Source organism: Apostichopus japonicus, chromosome 4 (genome assembly GCF_037975245.1).
Source record: "Apostichopus japonicus isolate 1M-3 chromosome 4, ASM3797524v1, whole genome shotgun sequence".
Taxonomy (NCBI): domain Eukaryota; kingdom Metazoa; phylum Echinodermata; class Holothuroidea; order Aspidochirotida; family Stichopodidae; genus Apostichopus; species Apostichopus japonicus.
The window spans coordinates 9,219,830-9,240,212 of record NC_092564.1 but is presented as its reverse complement, the minus strand read 5'-3'; the positions used below and the strand labels follow the sequence as shown (position 1 = coordinate 9,240,212).

At 35.7% G+C, this 20,383-nt stretch overlaps 2 protein-coding genes across 2 annotated transcripts in view; one reads left to right on the top strand and one right to left on the bottom strand.

Annotated features, from left to right (window-relative positions):
• The window catches only part of LOC139966377 (solute carrier family 25 member 44-like), a 34,295-nt gene extending 34,156 nt beyond the window's left edge, over positions 1-139 (bottom strand). Inside the window, exon 1 of the mRNA XM_071969305.1 lies at positions 1-139. The gene's annotated coding sequence lies outside the window, so the exon portion shown is untranslated.
• On the top strand, positions 97-17,612 carry LOC139966376 (uncharacterized). Its single transcript, XM_071969303.1, has 11 exons — positions 97-236; positions 913-1,255; positions 1,933-2,083; positions 2,483-2,698; positions 3,537-4,880; positions 5,565-5,646; positions 6,030-6,163; positions 7,387-7,648; positions 10,014-10,127; positions 14,045-14,145; positions 15,042-17,612. The coding sequence occupies exons 2-11, from the start codon at positions 951-953 to the stop codon at positions 15,228-15,230; spliced, it is 2,898 nt and encodes a 965-aa protein (XP_071825404.1). The 5' UTR covers positions 97-236; positions 913-950; the 3' UTR covers positions 15,231-17,612.
• The last annotated feature ends 2,771 nt before the right edge of the window (positions 17,613-20,383 follow it).

Below are 20,383 nucleotides of genomic sequence, written 5' to 3'. Positions count from 1 at the left end.
GTTCACGGTGCGTGTGTAATAAGTTGACTATCCTTTGGCTGACGGGCTGTACTTCAGTTTATGTTGGCCTAACCTGGCCATAATCAGAAAATACACCTGGATACGCGTAGACTGTCAACGTTAGTAAGTTAGTCTTTGGTGAGCAACATAGAGACGAGCACATTACAGAAATATGAAGCAATTTGTTACGGGGAATCTCTCTGTTTTACTGGCAAAACCAACATTCCCAAGAAGAAGTAAGAAAAAGAAGATCAAGCTTAGTTAGATAGGCAACGCTAGCTATCCGTAGGCCTCGCCTTCTACTATTAGTATACTAGCCTAGTTCTACTACAACTACGTTAGTAATAATACTAGCTTACTTCATACCAGTGGTACTAGGCCTGCTGCTGCAATTTAACTTCACTTTTTACTGTACATACAACAGTAAAAGCATATACCAAATGATTAAATATGTACTCCTGTGAGTCCTGTTTCATCTGTCCAAATTGATTTATAGCTATTTTTTAAAATTTTGTGTGATGTTACAAGATGCAACTCTCCCCCCTTTTTTTTATATATTTTTTTTCTTCAAAACTATGTTAGGGATAGAGGTTCTACATTCATTAGGTTTTACAAAGTTTGTTTCTATTTAGCCTCCCATTATAATAAGTAGGCTTTGATATAAATTGGTTATCAAAATTGTCTGCATTAGTTGTAACTTCTATATCCATTGATCTTTTGTTTCTCTATTTTAATAGTTTCATCCTTCCATGCTTTACTGTTGTAGATTAGTTACTTCAGCAATCATGATACTTACAACTTTATATTAAAGACAAATGTATGACCTGTCGCTGTCAGTTGAGTTCCCTTTTTCTTTCTTGTTTCTTTCTTTTTTTCACTTTTCTATTTTTTTTGGCTTTGTTTGATGCACAGATTGATCTTGATGGGGTGAAAAGGTTATAGCCAGCAGTATGAGTGCTGTGCTCCCTCTACAGACAACGTCTGTGATATGTATCGTGAGGGCACTTCTTGACATCAACGATAAACACCTCCAGTACCGGAAGCCAGCCGAACTTTTGAAGAGACGTATCCTGCAGAACCGTTCCAATGTGACAGCTCTGAAATTACTGCTGCAGTACATGACTCAGCATTATCCAAGGGCTGTTACATCTCAGGTGCTAGAGTTCTTAGTGCCATTCCATCTCAAGACCTTTGACCTCACAAAATGCACCGAAGCATTGCAGTTGGAGGGCGAATATACCTCGCTGCTCCCTCGGTAAGAAAAACAACGTACTAGTCCTTAGAGGATATCATAAGTAAATGATATATATAATGGTTTAATTGCAGCGATAAAGGATGAGATAAATTAATGAACTAACATATTTGTATTAGCCCCAGTTATTTCATGTTTGAGGTCCAGATACTTATTGCCCAACGATACTTGAAAAGAAACCATTCAAGAATATCGAAAGAAAATATTTGATTTAGAAGGAATGGTGAGAATGGAGAGAGAATAGAAAGTTAATACATCATCATTCTACATTGTTGATCCATCCTGATTTGACATATTCATGTTGTATTTCTTTATCGTATATGAATTAATATGGGTCATACAGACAGTCTTTTTTTGTTGATACGTACCAGTCTATTACATTAAAAGTAATAGTGTAGTCTACCTGGATGGCAGATACATCTGAACAGTTGTCAGAGAACAGGACTTGTATTCCTGAGGTCTTTAGTTCAAATCCCATTCTTGCCAATGGTTTTCTTTGCCATTCCCAAATTAATTGATAATTTCTTTTTGTCAGTTCAATTGTGGTGAATAATTGGTATGCTTTTCAGACATTGTTTGTGGTCAGTTTTGTAAGTTTGCTGGACTTATCATATCTAGCACACCATGACAACAACAATCTAGACATCTTGCTTTTATCAAACTACAATTTTCATTTGCAGGCTTTCCAATGTGAGATCGCTGATACACACTGAGGGATTGCTAGCAGATCCATTGCCAGTGAGCATAGCAATTGATTGGTCAACCAAACTAGAGCATCTCACATCAGTAACTTTGGAGGAATGTCCAGGTGTAACAGACAAGTTTGTCTCAGTAAGTAAACAGAACTGAGCAAACATAGTAATGTGATCCAATATATTTCTCCTCTACATTGTCATAATGGCAAAGTAGATTCTTTGACAAATGATGGTTCATAATGATGTTCTGCTTGATGCCCTGTAAGGGTCCTAATAATCTCACAAGCCATCCCTAACACATTATCCTGTCTGACTAGAATTCAGATATTGAAAGACTGGTTTTCATATAAGAAATGGTCTTTAAGTACACTGGAAAAGTAAACAGCAAATAGGATGTATTGAATCTCTTTAAGCCCATTTTGGGTGAATAGTAACATGATTTAAGAAAACTACCATCATAATGTGTCAGTTAAATTTATAGATTTCACCTCTTGAAACTCATAACTCAGTTTGCTGCTTCTGTTTGTCTCAACAGATCATTCTTTTCAATGTTCCAAAGATCACACATCTTAACTTAGCCCGATGCTCCCAAATCACCGATTCTGCATTTTTAAATGTGTCGGAACAGCGCCCTCCAAAGTTATCGAGCTTGGATGTCTCAGGATGCGATTCCCTGACAAGTACAGCCATTCGTCTCTTGACTGAGTTGTGTGGACCTTCTCTCAGACATCTCAACATTGCATTAACTAATGTAAGTTTTCCTCTCCAGGGCTGCTCAGTTTTACGTACTGGTGATGTACATATCAAATGTTGGTGAAAAAATGTAAATTTGCCTTTCCAGAGCATGGTTCTTTTGTTTTGTGCACAAGTATGGGTTGTGTAGTGTGTTTTTTTTTAAAGTTTTTATTCTCTTGACCTCTGTAAATGGACCAAAATTTTGGCAAGAAAGTACATTGTTGTGACTGTGTGATTATTTACTACACAATAGTACCAATGAAGATGGTGGAGGGTGAGATGGGCTAGGTTGTGTTTATAATGGAAATGTCAACAGAGCCATATATTTACACATAGAGTGTACATAATGCTTGATAGAACAGGTACCAAATTCCCATGATAACACTGTTAATGCATATATGTTATAAAGCATATATGTTATAATTGTTATTATTATGTTAAGCGCTACGAGAATTATTTCATAGTTTGTTTGGCGCTATATAAAAATTATGTACTATTATTTAATGAGCCAACTAGTCAGGCTTCAATTTCAAAACATAAGAAAATTAAAAATTTGAACACTTCTAATTTGACAATGTGTGTGTGATTAAGAGTGCTAGTAAAAATTGTGTGGGTAACAAACTCTATATTGAACCGAGTGACCTCAAGATATGCATTCTAACTTATGTTTAGTGGGTTCAAACAAAGCAAAATGACTGTCTTTTAATTTTGAAGAAATACACTCATTCTGCAATACATGATAGGATTCGTAAAATTAAGACAGAACTGAAAAGTTTTTCTGGAAGGTTGATCGATGATATACTAGAAAAATGTTTAAAACTCAGATCTTCAATGGCAGGTATTGTTTCCATCAGATGGATTGTACAATCCTATGGTACCTCGCAGGTCACAGCCTGGCTTCATCCGTTCGGCTCGCCTCTGAAGTAAGAGGGAAGATCAACAATTTAGCCGATGCAATATCATCACAGATGGATAGACTTATTCATGAGTTTCAATTCATCACAGAGAAATTGAAGGAGATGGGAGAAAGAGATGGAGAGGGCAATGAAGATGGAGAAGATGGCGGTCAATCAGATGCAGATGACAGGCCTAGTGGAAAATTTGTTAAAGATAAAGAAGCCTTTGGTGAAATGGATGGAGATACCTGTGAAGTTGAAGTAAAGAATAAGGCACTAGAAACAGTGGATCATGTCTGTGAAAAAGCAAATGATGCTCCTACCTCAAAATCCTCTCTGGATCGAGAGATTTCAACCGAGAAGCAAGCTGACAAGGAAGAAGAGTTTAATGACAACCTGCAAGATTTTAAGGATGCAGCGAGGAGTGATTCAACCACTGCTGATGCAGAAAAGGTGGAAAGGAAGACGAGGAGTTATTTGCCACCTGATGGAATGAATGAATATTTGGAACATTACAAAGCACATGAGAGTGGATTCCATACAGATGGAAATACTTCAAAGGAAGATGAAGCTGGAAATGCTGAACAGGATAAGTCGATGGCTGATTCTAGAACTGGTGCAAGTTCTTCCTTCACAGAGAATGGCCCTGCTGTAAAACCAATAATATCAAATTCTGAAATAAATAAGTCACAAGGTGATGAAGAAGAAGTTACAGGGTCTGAAGCTGCTGTCTCCCTACCAGGGTTGGTAGGAGGAGTTACAGGAATACTCTCAAGAGGAGACATTGCCGAGATTGCAATCGAAAGTGAAGATCTACGTAAGAAAGAAACATCAGACAGTCTGAAAAGCAATGTTCTCGATGCCAATGATACTACAGGAACAAATGTGAAGGCAGAAGAGAAGACGAGAGGAGGTCTAACGTGCACCGAGACCGTCGAAACTCCTGAAGAACCTTCAAACAGTCAACCTCTCTCAGAGAATAAACAGATCAACGTAGAAAGAGCTGCCAAGACAAATGATAGGGATACAGAGGGTGAAGGCAGGGTCAAAGTGGATCCATGTAGCAGTTGCTTGCACAATTCTTCTAAAGCCCACATCCCAACTAAATTATTTGAACCTCAGATTCTGTCTCTTAAAATGGATCACATCGAGTTCCACGCCGACCTGATCAAGAGCTGCTTCGATGAATTCTTCTCAGCCAATCGTTGCCTTCAGATCGTGACTATTGCCAACAGGGCCATGACCAACGAGCTGTTACAGGTGTTAGCCGATCACTGCCCGGACCTGAGCTTCCTATGCCTGGTAAAGTATCCAATTTAATTTATTTTCATTCTTCATTCCTGCCACTTAATGATACTTTGTTCTGCTTTGTCACATTAATCTCTCTCCTACAGAGCCTAACCCTACAGTGTATCCTATAAGTACTATTCATGTACACAATCAAGTTTCTTGTAACCAATTTAATACATGTAGTCCTTTTAAGGCTTTAATCTATCTTTTTCAAATACAAGTAATGTATTTAAGTCTTAAGCTTTGGTCGTTTTCAATAGTACTCAGCATTTCAATGAGATTGGTGTGAGATATTTCAACAATGCAGAACACGGAATATCTTGTATTAAAACAGTTGATGCAGTAAACTCTATGTTGGCCTAGACTATGTTGAACATGTATAACACCAATAATGATAGTTTTGACTCAAATTTAACAGATTTGAAATGATTTGAAAGAGCCTTTTACATGGTGAATCATCAGGATTCACACAGGCTTGGATAAAAAACATGATGTCCTTTTAATACTTAAGTTTATATATGTTGATTGCCAAAATTGTTTTCAGTAATTTGTTGGAAATTTTGGTTAAATTGTCAATTAGCTAGCTGTATTAAAGGAATAATATTACTTTATGTCTTTTGTTGTTATGTGATGTGTGTTCAGAAGTAAAAGACAGGATTTCCTTCTCTTATCGTCTCATCTTCTTCATCTCCTTAGATGGATTGTGCAAAGATAACTAATGAAGGTCTTGCTTACCTCCTGGACCATTGCAAACATCTCAAGGCTCTTCACCTTCATGGTAATTAGTTAATTTATCTTAAGTACTTGAAACAAGCATAATGAGGTTATGTATTATTATGATGTATTGCAGCATCCCCTGGTAATTTGTCATACCGAAAGACCCAAGTGTACACAATTTCAAACAGTCACTCCCAGAGCACTACAATGCACCACATCTCTATATATTTACAAGGTGCAGACACAAATCAGCCCACGCAAGTTACTTTGCAGGTCCCCATTTATACACTTCAAGGGTAAAGAGAGGCAATGCAGATTAAGTGCTTTTGCCGAAGGACCCAGCATAATGATCTGGCTAGGATTGAACCTGCAAGTCCATTGCCATTCTCAAAGTGATGATAATTTTTTTTTATAAATCTGATCTATTTTCTCCTACCCCAACAGGTGTGCCATTTCTCAACAATTCAGCTTTCTACCCTATCCTCAATGGTGACGCTACTTTGCATACATTACATTTGGCCGAAGTACGCATCACCGATGGGATTTTGCATAAATTGTCCAAGGGTATTGGACATTCGGTAAGAGTTTTTTTACTCACCCACTTGTTGGCAGGGCCACAAACATGACAATCAGAGAGTTATATTTCATATCTTTAGACTAATATATATATACCCATTTGAAATCTTGTTTAAAGTGTAGATTGGGGTATAGATAGGTTCAAAGTTTCTGAAGATTTTCAGACTTAGTTATGGTTTAATTCCATAGAAGTGAATACGACAGCCAACTATCCTCGCATTGATCATTTGAGTTACAACAACTCATTGTTTTCTATTTAAGTTTTTGTACATTCTCATAGTTAATTACCAAGATGTCTTTACATAACATAAAAGTTTAAACCATCATTTGAGTTACACAATTCATTGGTTTCTATTTAAGTTTTTGTATATTCTCATAATTAAATACTAAGATGTCTTTACCTAACATAAGTTTAAACCATCACTTGAGTTACAACAATTCATTGGTTTCTTTCTAATTTGGGTACATTCTCATAGTTTATTACTAAAATGTCTTTACATAAACATAAGTTAATACCATCATTTGAGTCACAACAATTCATTGGTTTCTTTCTAATTTGGGTACACTCTCATACTGTAGTTAATTACTAAGATGTCTTTACATAACATATTTGTTTAAACCATCATTTGAGTCACAACAATTCATTGGTTTCTTTCTAATTTGGGTACACTCTCATATAGTTAATTACTAAGATGCCTTTAACATAACATAAGTTTAAACCATCATTTGAGTCACAACAATTCATTGGTGTCTTTCCAAGTTTTGCGTACTCTCTCATAGTTAATTACTAAGATGTCTTTACATAACATTAGCTTAAACCATTGTAAGTTATTGGTCAGCCTTCAGAAGCTACTTTCTGATTAAATCAGGTTAGGGAAGTTGTCTGTGTAGATTTTACAATTTCACAGAGCATGCAACATTGGTGTCTTACATTCAATCCCAAAGGGGCCCTGCTTGTGAGAGTATTATAAACAAATCCATTATCTGACTCTTTCTCAACGATCCAAAATGTATCAATGATTTCCATCCATGCAGCTTAAGAACCAAATGCAGAATGTTTTGCAGGTTTAAACACTGACAAGACCGTTTGTCATAACTCCTTTGAAAGTACTCGGATACTCTTTAGGTTTCTGGCCAATAAAGGATTTTCCTTTGACAAAAATGATAACGAAAAATAAAAATACACCATTTAGCTCTATATCGTTAATTATTTTTTTTGCTGCAGCTGAAAGAATTGAATCTCAATTGGTGTGAGGACATCACCTCTCACGGTATCCTCTCCATGGCTGAGAACTGCCCACTTCTGGAGTCATTTTCCGTTCGACAGTTTCAAGTCAACGAGAGCGCTCTTAGAAGTTTTGCAGAGAACTGCCCCAAGATGAAATATTTGGATCTCTCCGGCGTGGAGGAGATGACCGATAGCCTGTTGGCGGAAATGATGCCTCGATTTAGAATGCTGAAAGTACTGGACGTCAGTTGGACATTAAGTAAGTTTATCTGTCATCCTTCGAAGGTTTTACCCCTTCTCTGAAATGATAATGCTAGCTTTAATAGGATGATGCTCTCTTTTCCAGCCGGGGCTGCATAATTTTGATTAAAGGCTGTTTTTTTCTTTGTTCTTCATTTGTGGCATGAACCAAACTCCAAAGATGCAATTAGAGTATATATCATACTGCCATAATTCTAAGCTACACAGTTGGATCTATCTATCAGTTGGTTGCATACTTCATCATTGTAGGTAAGATAAGGTATCTGATAGTATTTCAAATATAATCTGTTGCACTATAGTCCTCCAAAGCCAAGCACCATGTTCATTAATATCAGGAATGCTTCAGAGGGTGAAAAGTTAAGCAATACATGCAATTTGTGGGACACAAACCTATCTGGATTAGATTAATTAGTTACTCTCTCACTTTCATTTTTTTTTTTTGACATGTGGTTCACAAGAATATTTGCATATTTAGAGACATTATGTTAATAATAATAATAATAATAAATTACATTTATATAGCGCTTAATACAGCGTTTCAAAGCGCTTTACAAAGTAGGAAAGAGACAAAGGAAACCAAGGAAAAAAAGAAACTAGGAATCAAACAGAAATGTTTTAAGTTGTCTCTTGAATATACAAAGGGAGGGAGAGCCACGAATGTGAAATGGGAGTTTGTTCCAAAGAGTAGGCGCAGTGACAGAAAAGGCACGATCGCCATAACGAGTGCGGGTACGTGGACCAGGAGTCCTGTACAGCATTTGCTGTACAGATTAAAGAAACTACTTGTGCATGCACTACAGAACTTTACCTCTATTGGTTTTGGAACAAGACTCATCATGCTTAAAGGTCTGCTTTAATGTATATAACATCGTTGGTTGAAGTACAATTAAATCGAAACATTCTAATTGGCTTATATGATAGACATTGCTTGTCAAGGCAAAAAGCTGTGGAAAAAAACTTACCCCATGTGGAAGATGGTATGGTTGACATGACCAGATATCACCTTAGGAAATCTAAATATAACATCACCATCCACTTGCTTGATTTAATAATGTGTCGCATGCATTGTTCATTTTCCTTGATTGATTTCAGCTTTTGTCAGTTCTGATTCTAAAGTAATCTACGTTTTAATGTGACATTGGCATCGTATTCATAATCAGCACTGTGTATATTCATAACAATACAAAAATCAAAACCAAAATGAAACCTACTGTACCATAGCCATTACCTCCTATGGACACTATGACATCACACATTTGCCAAAATGGCAGCTCCCTGACACAATTATGTATATATAAATATATGTTTATAGCATGATAATTCCCATACAGGGATACCTCCCATACAAGTGTTTTCCTAACTATTTGTAAGAGATCATTCACCACAAACAACTCTTATCATTTTAGGTAAAGATATTGATTGTGTTTACTATACCTTTATAATAAACCTTCTCCTATAAAGTAGTCATGGTTACGGTGATATTATCACAATCAATGTTTGTTTGATAATCCTTACATTGTTGATAGGATTCAAGAAAATTCATTCACACAGTAACATTCACTCGAGGGTGGGTCATCTTTTCAATAACCAACATTTGGTCGTCTCTGATCTTGACTGTCAGCCCCTAAGATAGATTACAGTTCTGACTATCTGATCAGGAAACTAAAGACTAATACTTGCGTGTAACTTAGCTGCAGGGTTTATGTTTGACATTGTTCCAACTTATCCTTGACTCTTTACTCCAATGAAATTTGTTTTAGGATGTCTACACATTTGTTTTGACCTTTCATTACTTGGAAACAAGTGTAAATCAACTTGGATTACTGTTTAGCTGTTTGGCCTTCTCATTTTGTGATCAGGTGTGTCTGTTATCTCTCTTTTACAGCTCATCAACACTATCATATTGCGAATTCTTATCATATCTTTTTAATCTGAAGTCACAAAGTTTTCTTGGTTGTAAAAAAAAAAAAAAATTCACTGTAACTCTTTGAATACAAAAGTCATGAAAATTATTGGTATTGCTATATCAAATAGTTCACTTACACACGTTGTAAATATTGCAAACAGGTGGCCTCGGATATCAAATCCATCAGTGTTATTTGTTTTATATTTGATCTTGATACACAATATAATTGGTTCAGAAAAGTACAACGTTTATTCTAATCAGTTTCTTTGGGTTGGAAATAAAGTCAATAATTTATTTACTTTGCACTGATGATATTTTGTTTGTTATGTACCTTAACAGTTGGGAAGGTGAACATTGCCTCAATACTTGTTATTATGGACTTTTGTTGTACCATGTCCATATTGCATTGTATCATTTGGTTGTCATAGGTCAAAATTGTTTTGTTTCTCATCACCAGATCTCACTAACGATGGAGTGGCGGCTATCCTCTGCAGCTGTCCTCTCTTAACCGATCTTAACCTGGCAGGGCTAAAAAGGATCACAGAGAAACCATTTCTGCCGATAATTTCAGGTAAATATGTGGTCAGTAGTCACATACCGCTTATCGATGACAGCCGATGGGAGAAGAGGTCTTCAGATGTCTTTTCTTTGTATTAGTACCCGTCAGAAATGATGTGACAAATTAAGTTTGACAAGTTTAACACAGGTCTTGAAAGATAGGGGGTTGGGGTGGGGGGGGGGGGTCGGGAGGAATGGAGACCTGGATGACACAGAAGAAAGCAATGTAATTTCATGCAGAGGAAAATTTAGATAATAGTTAGTTACTTAGGAAATAACATGTAAAATTTGGAAAGCTGGTTGCATTTCCTGTCTTGTTGAACATAGGTGGAAGAACTTGATTATCAATAGCAATGTGCAATTATCAATAGCACTGTGCAGTGATTATCAATAGCACTGCAATGATTATCAATAGCAATGTGCAATTATCAATAGCATTGTGCAATGATTATCAATAGCACTGTGCAGTGATTATCAATAGCACTGTGCAATGATTATCGATAGCACTGTGCAATGATTATCAATAGCACTGTGTGATGATTATCAATAGCACTGTGCAATGATTATCAATAGCACTGTGCAATGATTATCAATAGCACTGTGCAATGATTATCAATAGCACTGTGCAATGATTATCAATAGCACTGTGCAATGATTATCAATAGCACTGTGCAATGATTATCAATAGCACTGTGCAATGATTATCAATGGCACTGTGCAATGATTATCAATAGCACTGTGCAATGATTATCAATAGCACTGTGCAATGATTATCAAAAGCACTGTGCAATGATTATCAATAGCACTGTGCAATGATTATCAATAGCACTGTGCAATGATTATCAATAGCACTGTGCAGTGATTATCAATAGCACTGTGCAATGATTATCAATAGCACTGTGCAATGTTTATCAATAGCACTGTGCAATGATTATCAATAGCACTGCAATGATTATCAATAGCACTGTGCAGTGATTATCAATAGCACTGCAATGATTATCAATAGCACTGTGCAATGATTATCAATAGCACTGTGTAATGATTATCATAGCACTGTGCAATGATTATCAATATCACTGTGCAATGATTATCAATAGCACTGTGCAATGATTATCAATAGCACTGCAATGATTATCAATAGCACTGCAATGATTATAAATAGCACTGCAATGATTATCAATAGCACTGCAATGATTATCAATAGCACTGTGTGATGATTATCAATAGCACTGCAATGATTATCAATAGCACTGTGCAATGATTATCAATAGCACTGTGCAGTGATTATCAATAGCACTGTGCAGTGATTATCAATAGCACTGCAATGATTATCAATAGCACTGTGCAATGATTATCAATAGCACTGTACAATGATTATCAATATCACTGTGCAATGGTTATCAATAGCACTGTGCAATGATTATCAATAGCACTTTGACATGATTATCAATAGCACTGTGCAATGATTATCAATAGCACTGTGCAATGGTTATCAATATCACTGTGCAATGATTATCAATAGTACTGTGCAATGATTATCAATAGCACTGTGCAATGATTATCAATAGCACTGTGCAGTGATTATCAATAGCACTGTGCAATGATTATCAATAGCACTGTGCAATGTTTATCAATAGCACTGTGCAATGATTATCAATAGCACTGCAATGATTATCAATAGCACTGTGCAGTGATTATCAATAGCACTGCAATGATTATCAATAGCACTGTGCAATGATTATCAATAGCACTGTGTAATGATTATCATAGCACTGTGCAATGATTATCAATATCACTGTGCAATGATTATCAATAGCACTGTGCAATGATTATCAATAGCACTGCAATGATTATCAATAGCACTGCAATGATTATAAATAGCACTGCAATGATTATCAATAGCACTGCAATGATTATCAATAGCACTGTGTGATGATTATCAATAGCACTGCAATGATTATCAATAGCACTGTGCAATGATTATCAATAGCACTGTGCAGTGATTATCAATAGCACTGTGCAGTGATTATCAATAGCACTGCAATGATTATCAATAGCACTGTGCAATGATTATCAATAGCACTGTACAATGATTATCAATATCACTGTGCAATGGTTATCAATAGCACTGTGCAATGATTATCAATAGCACTTTGACATGATTATCAATAGCACTGTGCAATGATTATCAATAGCACTGTGCAATGGTTATCAATATCACTGTGCAATGATTATCAATAGTACTGTGCAATGATTATCAATAGCACTGTGCAATGATTATCAATAGCACTGTGCAGTGATTATCAATAGCACTGTGCAATGATTATCAATAGCACTGTGCAATGTTTATCAATAGCACTGTGCAATGATTATCAATAGCACTGCAATGATTATCAATAGCACTGTGCAGTGATTATCAATAGCACTGTGCAATGATTATCAATAGCACTGTGCAATGATTATCAATAGCACTGTGTAATGATTATCATAGCACTGTGCAATGATTATCAATATCACTGTGCAATGATTATCAATAGCACTGTGCAATGATTATCAATAGCACTGCAATGATTATCAATAGCACTGCAATGATTATAAATAGCACTGCAATGATTATCAATAGCACTGCAATGATTATCAATAGCACTGTGTGATGATTATCAATAGCACTGCAATGATTATCAATAGCACTGTGCAATGATTATCAATAGCACTGTGCAGTGATTATCAATAGCACTGTGCAGTGATTATCAATAGCACTGCAATGATTATCAATAGCACTGTGCAATGATTATCAATAGCACTGTACAATGATTATCAATATCACTGTGCAATGGTTATCAATAGCACTGTGCAATGATTATCAATAGCACTTTGACATGATTATCAATAGCACTGTGCAATGATTATCAATAGCACTGTGCAATGGTTATCAATATCACTGTGCAATGATTATCAATAGCACTGTGCAATGATTATCAATAGCACTGCAATGATTATCAATAGCACTGTGCAATGATTATCAATAGCACTGCAATGATTATCAATATCACTGCAATGATTATCAATAGCACTGTGCAATGATTATCAATAGCACTGTGCAATGATTATCAATAGCACTGCAATGATTATCAATAGCACTGTGCAATGATTATCAATAGCACTTTGACATGATTATCAATAGCACTGTGCAATGATTATCAATAGCACTGTGCAATGATTATCAATATCACTGTGCAATGATTATCAATAGCACTGTGCAATGATTATCAATAGCACTGGGCAATGATTATCAATAGCACTGTGCAATTCAAAACTTCAACGTGATAGGTTACATGATGAAACACAATTGAAGCAAGACCTCCGTTCACATACAATGTAGTATTATGGCTATCCTACAGATGCAAAATGGGACTGAATTACATGGAATGCTATACATCTAATCTGTAGTCTGTGAGTGAAATGTTGGCAGTTCTTTCCTCAAATTAAGAGTCCAGTGTCAAACACCTTTTTGTTTCCTTTCGAAAACTGTGTTTAATTAGGAATACGTCTAGGCAAACTAAATGTGTTCTAGCCTAACAGATACTTCATTATAGAATCACTAAGCTGTATTATAAAATTGCTCAATATTCAAACACAAATGTTAACATAGTTGGTTCAGTGTATGTCACAAGGAATCCAAGATGTTACAAAGTTAAATTATTTGCTGAATTGATGGAATATTGTTCAAGATATGTCAAAGGTGAACTTTCAAAATTGTGTTTAACCTTGTAAATGATCCCTAAATGTACTAGACAATGGCTTAAATTTAATGTTGTCATTTGGTTTATACCAAATTTGTGCAGATTTCACGACAAATTTTAATACTTTCATGTGATATAAAAAATGTTTATTTTAATTATATTCTACAAATTTGATTATTCTCATCAGATATCAACCGTTGGCGTAGATGCCAGGCACTAATCAAGTTGAAGCTGAGGGAGCAGAAAGTCCGAGAGAGGACCGGTCAGGACCCTATGTCCAGTGATGAGGTTAGTGACATATTTATTCAAGCATTGCTGGAAAGTAGCTCGAGAACTAACATCAACTTTCTGTTACCTTTTACTTTTATATTTAATTGAGAGAACACAATTTTCTCATGAAAAAACCTGTCTTTACTTTGTTTACCTTTCTTATAACTATTCGATAATTTATTTAAAATTTAAAACATAATTATCATCTTCTGCTCTGTTATTGTCCATTAGGAGGATTTAGCTGTCGTTTTACTCAAACATCTAACAAAGACAATTGACAAATATTTCTTTCTATGTCAGACTAATGTTCATAAGAGATAAAATGCTGCGCATTTTGTGATTCACTTTTGTTATTGAATTATTCAGTTAAATGATTTAAATTACCTTTTTAATTTGGATTAGAAATCAATAGTTCACAGCCATTCCCACTGTATGCTTGTTCTACATGATTTCATTAGCCATTCCCACTTTATGCTTGAGCTATACACGATTACAATTGCCGTTCTTTAAACTATTCCTTCCTTAATACGTGGTGGGTGTTTTGTATGTGCAAATATGTGCATATCATCTAGGAATTAGTTAGTGTTCAACTTTTGTGTATCAGTTTCATATAAAAGACTGTTTCCTTTGTACACAAACATGCTATGTACATCTTTGCACTTCAGTGTGTAGTACTGTGCACATTTTGCATAGCATTTGGAGATGTGATACTGGATAAATTACAATCTTAATAATATCACTGTGGTTATACTAGCATAGATATCAAATGGATAAAGGTAGTGACACTATGCACTGTAGGTACCTACACATTAGAGGCTTTGTTTTAGAGCCAAGTGACTGCTAATACCTGATAGAATAAAATTCCTGTAGGGTTGATCATGCTTCATTATCATACTCTCCGTCTTTCATCACAGGATTACGAGGACCTCTACGTCCCTGTAAGGTCCACCAGCTACGCCCCACTCCTCCAGAGATTGGACCTTCAGTTCTGTGACTTGGTGAAGGATAACATCTTGGAAGAGATTGTTGCCGTTTGCTGTGGTAGCTTGGAAATAATTGACTATTATGGCTTGGAGGTTTGTCCCAAATTGCTGAAAATGTAACCAGAGAAATTCAACAAATGCTCGAAGGAGGTCACTCAGTTCTCTGTGGGAATCAAATGCAGCTGCGGTGGTGATTCTTAAAGGTGACATGAGATGTGGGAGGATTTCTGATACAAATAAATCAGGGAAGAGAGAACTTTGGTTTTAGGAATTTGAGTGTACAAGTACAATATTTGTATTACTCTTCCTTCATTCTCAAAGCATTATTTTCAATGTGTGTCAAATTTAATGAGGAACATTCTCTCCGTAACACAGTATTTCATTTCCTTCCAACCAAAATTATATAAAACATCTGCGCTGCTGCAAAAAGTTTTAGTCAACACTTTCTACGGGAAGCTCCTCAGAAGGAGTTCAATGTAAACAAATTAAAAAATTAACATTTACACAAAAATGCTGACTCGGGATTGATCATACTCTTATGTATACATACATACTGATACTAGCCTATAAAAAACCCAAACAATTTTCATTCCTTACCAGTTAAACCAAGAGTAGGAAGCATGGCAACAAATCGATGGGGAGCCAATTATTCTAGCTTTATGCACCATCAGTTAATGGCAACTTAATTAGCCTAATTATAAAGAAGCAGTAGGGATGCCTTAATTTAACTAAACTGAAAAATGTTCCACAGGTCTCCCACTTAGCTTCTTTCATTTTTTGGTTTGTTTTTGTAAGTTGTGAAATAATTTTAGCTTTGAATTTGAATTCACCTTGAAGTGCACTTATGAACCATCCATGTCAAAATATAGTAGTGGTAGAATTTTTCTATATTTCTTTGTATTTTTTGGGTCGATATATATTCACACTTAGCATAAGATGCGAACATTGTTGCAAAATTTCAGAGGCTAAGACGTCAAACACCTTGATTGTATAGTTTTGCTTCTCTGTTTGTGTTTATTTACTTATAACAAACCATGTTTCTATAATTAGACTTATAAGGTTAAAGTTTATCAGGTTATAGGACAAGAGATGTCTGTATCGTAGTAGATATATATTGTGTTAGTGTATGGAATGTCTCTAAGCTTGTATCATTCAGTTGGTGATAATCACAAACATGAGCAACCTTTGATTACTGCTATGGATACAGCATATTCCCTTTCGATTTTTTTTTTTGGGGGGGGGGGGGCTGGTGGTGAGAATATACTGTCCATTCTTGTTGTCTGCACCCCTGCCTGTTACAAAGTGAAAGTAGTATTCATTCTTCACTGCTCTCAGCACACTAATGCTGCAAAAAGCAGCGGAAGTTGAAGGAATTGAATGGACGGTCAGATGTTGCAGGTTACCCCTTAGGCGGTTCAGAAGTGATGGCAATTAGATGTTCTTTCATCAATATCTCTTCTTTGAATTGTAGTGGAGAATGGTGTAATGTGAAAGAAGTCTTTCAGTCAGAACCAGTACTTAATCACTTAAAAAAAAAAATCCCTTCTTGCTTAATCTGAGAAGCTTTAAAGCTTTGTCCTTCTTTTCTCTTTCCGTCAACCACAAATGTTAAAAGTGCAACTGTGCAGGTAAAGTGCAGGTTTCTTACATGCTCAAGCCCCATCTGCTCCTCCCAACATTCCCCCTCTTCTACAAAATATCCTGATTTCACCTTTTACTGAAAGCAGAAGCTAACCTAGAAGAAGTTGTGACATTTGTTTAAAGCATCTATAGTTTTCTATACACCATTTGTGTATTCAAACAACAGCAATGCCAGTTGTGTTTAGTTATGTCATCTCAAAAGGAATTAGGAAATGGTAGTGGATGTCAAAACAATTTAAGATTCGTTTCTTGCTTGTTATAAGTGTTTTTTTGTTTTTTTTCCGTCAGACTGTTAAGTAATCATGGAGTAGTCTGTAAGTTACTCTCATGGCTTCCTCCTCTCTGTTTTCACACTTTGTGGCAACAGATAAACTTTATTAGATAAAAGTATGTAGCAGTAGATAAACGTAGTGAGTATGTGGCAATAGATCAAATTAATGTTACATACCAAAAATATCAACTAGTCTGATTGCTTGACAAACTATCGTACGTCTGAAACAAAATATCAAGAGATAAAAATAAAGGTTTTTAACTAGGTTAAAGGTCAATTTCCAGAATACATTTAGTATCAGCAGATGCACCACTTTGAAAACTCTTGTGAATATTTCAGTGTTTTGATATGAACCTAATCCTAAGTTCAGTTACTACTTTGCATATCAAAAGTAACTCAACAGGGTTTCTTTTTATGGCACATTTTGATTGGTCTCATTTATAATTATCTGTTATAATATAATATATATCTATTGATTACATCAAGCACAGTTGTGCAGTTCTTCATTTGGGCTTGATTTTGATGTGCAATACAAATATAAATACTCATAATTGAAGTAAAATAAATTGAGACATTGAAGTAAACGTTGACCAATTTTTATTATTTGTTTTTATTTCTCCCATTGTATTTCAAAGTCATTGGGATTCAAGAAACGCGTCTTGGGTAGTAAAATTACACCTTAAATCTGTAGTTTGCACTGTTCTATGTGAGAGACTTGGTGGTATTTTGACCAAGGGATGTGGTAGTTCCACATACTTTCTTACCCATCAATCTAACAGGCAGCGAATATAATGTAATTTTCAAATTTTTTCTCTCATTTGCAAACGTTTGACATATATGCATAAAAATCATTAGTTCCTACTTGTGATTGTGATTGAAGAAAAAAATAAACAAAAGAATGGTTTCCAAGAAAGTACCTTATCTTTCACTGATTAGAGGAGTAATCTTCTCCAGGTTGTGATAAATAGAATGATTAGATGCATTGACCAGAGTCACTATGGGAGGTTAGTGTTAAACAGTTACCAGGTCACCTCTAGACACGATATCCTACAAAAGTGCAGTTAAGTGTGAGGAGACAGGTAAGTGTGGAAGAGAAGTATTGGTTTATTCCCTTCTTTAAGGCATTGAAGACTCCCACCAAACCGCGTTCTGAAAAAGTTAGCTTTCCGTTGCTTGCAAGTGAAGTTTTTCTTGTCGCTACAAAATGCAGACAGTAATGAAACGTGATACTATCTTTAGCTGGACCTGAGGTGTTCATCGCTGTATCGTTTGTACAATGTGCTGTGGGTATCCACGGCAGCTGTTATGTACTGACTGTACACTAGTGTCTAATTACCGACGGTAGCAAGCTGTGTGTGTATTTTCTGTTACACCTCATTCGAAACTAGGTCAGATAAAGGCATTAGACGTTTCCTTTTTGCGCGAGTCTTCACACCCTTTAAATGAACTTTTGGAAAGTTATCTCAGAGGCTTAGAAATAGACTATTGTTTGTGTATCAGGTAGGCCGGAAGTAGACACGTATTTTCAGATAGGCAGAAAACGTAACAGTTCTCGGAATCTTTGCCTCGATATTAATCCTGCACATTTACTTAGAAAAGTTTAATAATAATATTAAGCAATAAGATCTACCAGGTCATATTCGCTTCTGGAACTGGGAGTGAACACACACGACGGACAACAGGTGCGATCTGATGGTAAGCCTTATCAATTGGATTATGCCTGTACTTGTAACCAGATGCAACTCAATTTTTCTGAACAAGATTTTAAGATCTGATGTGACAAATGACATTCCTGCCTATCATTTGAAAATAGAGGTCTTACTTTTTGGGAAAATTCAAGGAACAAAAAGATTAAAAGAAATGTTAAGATCTAGTGCCTTTTTCATCACATTTTTCATCACATTAAATGGTCATTGTAGTCAGTCGAACACATAAGCACAGTCATATAAAATATGGCAGTAATGGCCACTCCACATAGGTATTGTACATTTTGGGGTTGAAGAGTGACAAAAGGTGATTGGAGTTACATTGACATGGAAGGGGGCGGGGAAGATTGTTGAGGTACTGAAAATGTTAGCCAAAGCTATTAAATTTTCAGCTGACCTGTATCTTCCCCTACCCTGCCATCTACCCCTCTAATTTCATTTGATTCGACTCTTTTCAAAGGTTCCCAAAGGCCGATTCGGTGACGATAAACCAAAAAAAGAAGGCATGCCAGTGAAATTTAAAGCTTGTTGTAAATGAACGGTAACTGCAAATCTTAAATTAACAATGCATCGGTTCAGTTATTGTAATGTTGGCTGTACGAAATAGATGCACCTTGTTGACTTGTTGTTTATATTACCATTACTACATCTGGGAAGTCCCTGGCAAATGGGAACCTACTCTGAATAAGTCCAGGGGATTTCCCTGTTGATTACTTAAACATGGCAACAAATCTGCAGTTGATACGATTAAAATGGCTGGACCATTAAATCAGTTTCTCAATTGCAACAAAAACTTGGGATTGAACAGAACATGATTGCCACAAATAATGGGTTTACAATGTATTAAATATGTGTCAATGGCAAATGTTTTTAGAATGTCAACGTGCATGGGTGTTGTGGCTGAATTATATTAAGTTAACAGAATCTAGCAATCAATGGCTTAACATTTAATGTTGTCACTGATTGTGCCTTTGGAAGTGCTATAGAACATTTACTGGCACTCCAGTTTTTTCTGTTTTGCCTAACTGTGAAATATCAGAATTAAAATTCTGCCAGAAATTATCCATCAGGAGAGAGAAACCGTAAAATTGCTTAATAGTACCAAAATTCAGTGACAACCTGGCCTTGCTCATTCTAGGTCACTATAAAGCAATTGGGAACCAATCACAATAGCTGGCTTGCAGTAGCTATCAAATAGGTATTTTTGAAAATGTTTAAAATATTGTGGAAATTTTTATTTGTATCTGTCAAGCAATTTTGGTGATACTGTCAGTAAAAGTCGAAGATTTCCATAGTACGCAATATTTCAAAATATAGAATATTGTTTTAGCCAAATACAAGGATAATGTATTTAAACATCTTAAAAATGTTATTGTGGTGTGTCTTTACATTATGTTATGTACTGTGATTTAATTTAATGAAGTAGCAAGGAATGTTAGGTTGCTATATGAAGTATGCCAGCTGTGCAAAGAGTTTGTTAATTCTTACTATGTGAATAAAGGTCATATTTACGAACCAAACTAGATGAATATTTCTGCAGGGAAAACAAACATCAGATCTAAACCCCTCACTTAAGTAACTATTGACCAACAATATACCCTAAGTTCTTAGATTATTTTATGGTACCTTGCTGCCAGCTATCTCTGTATGGGAAT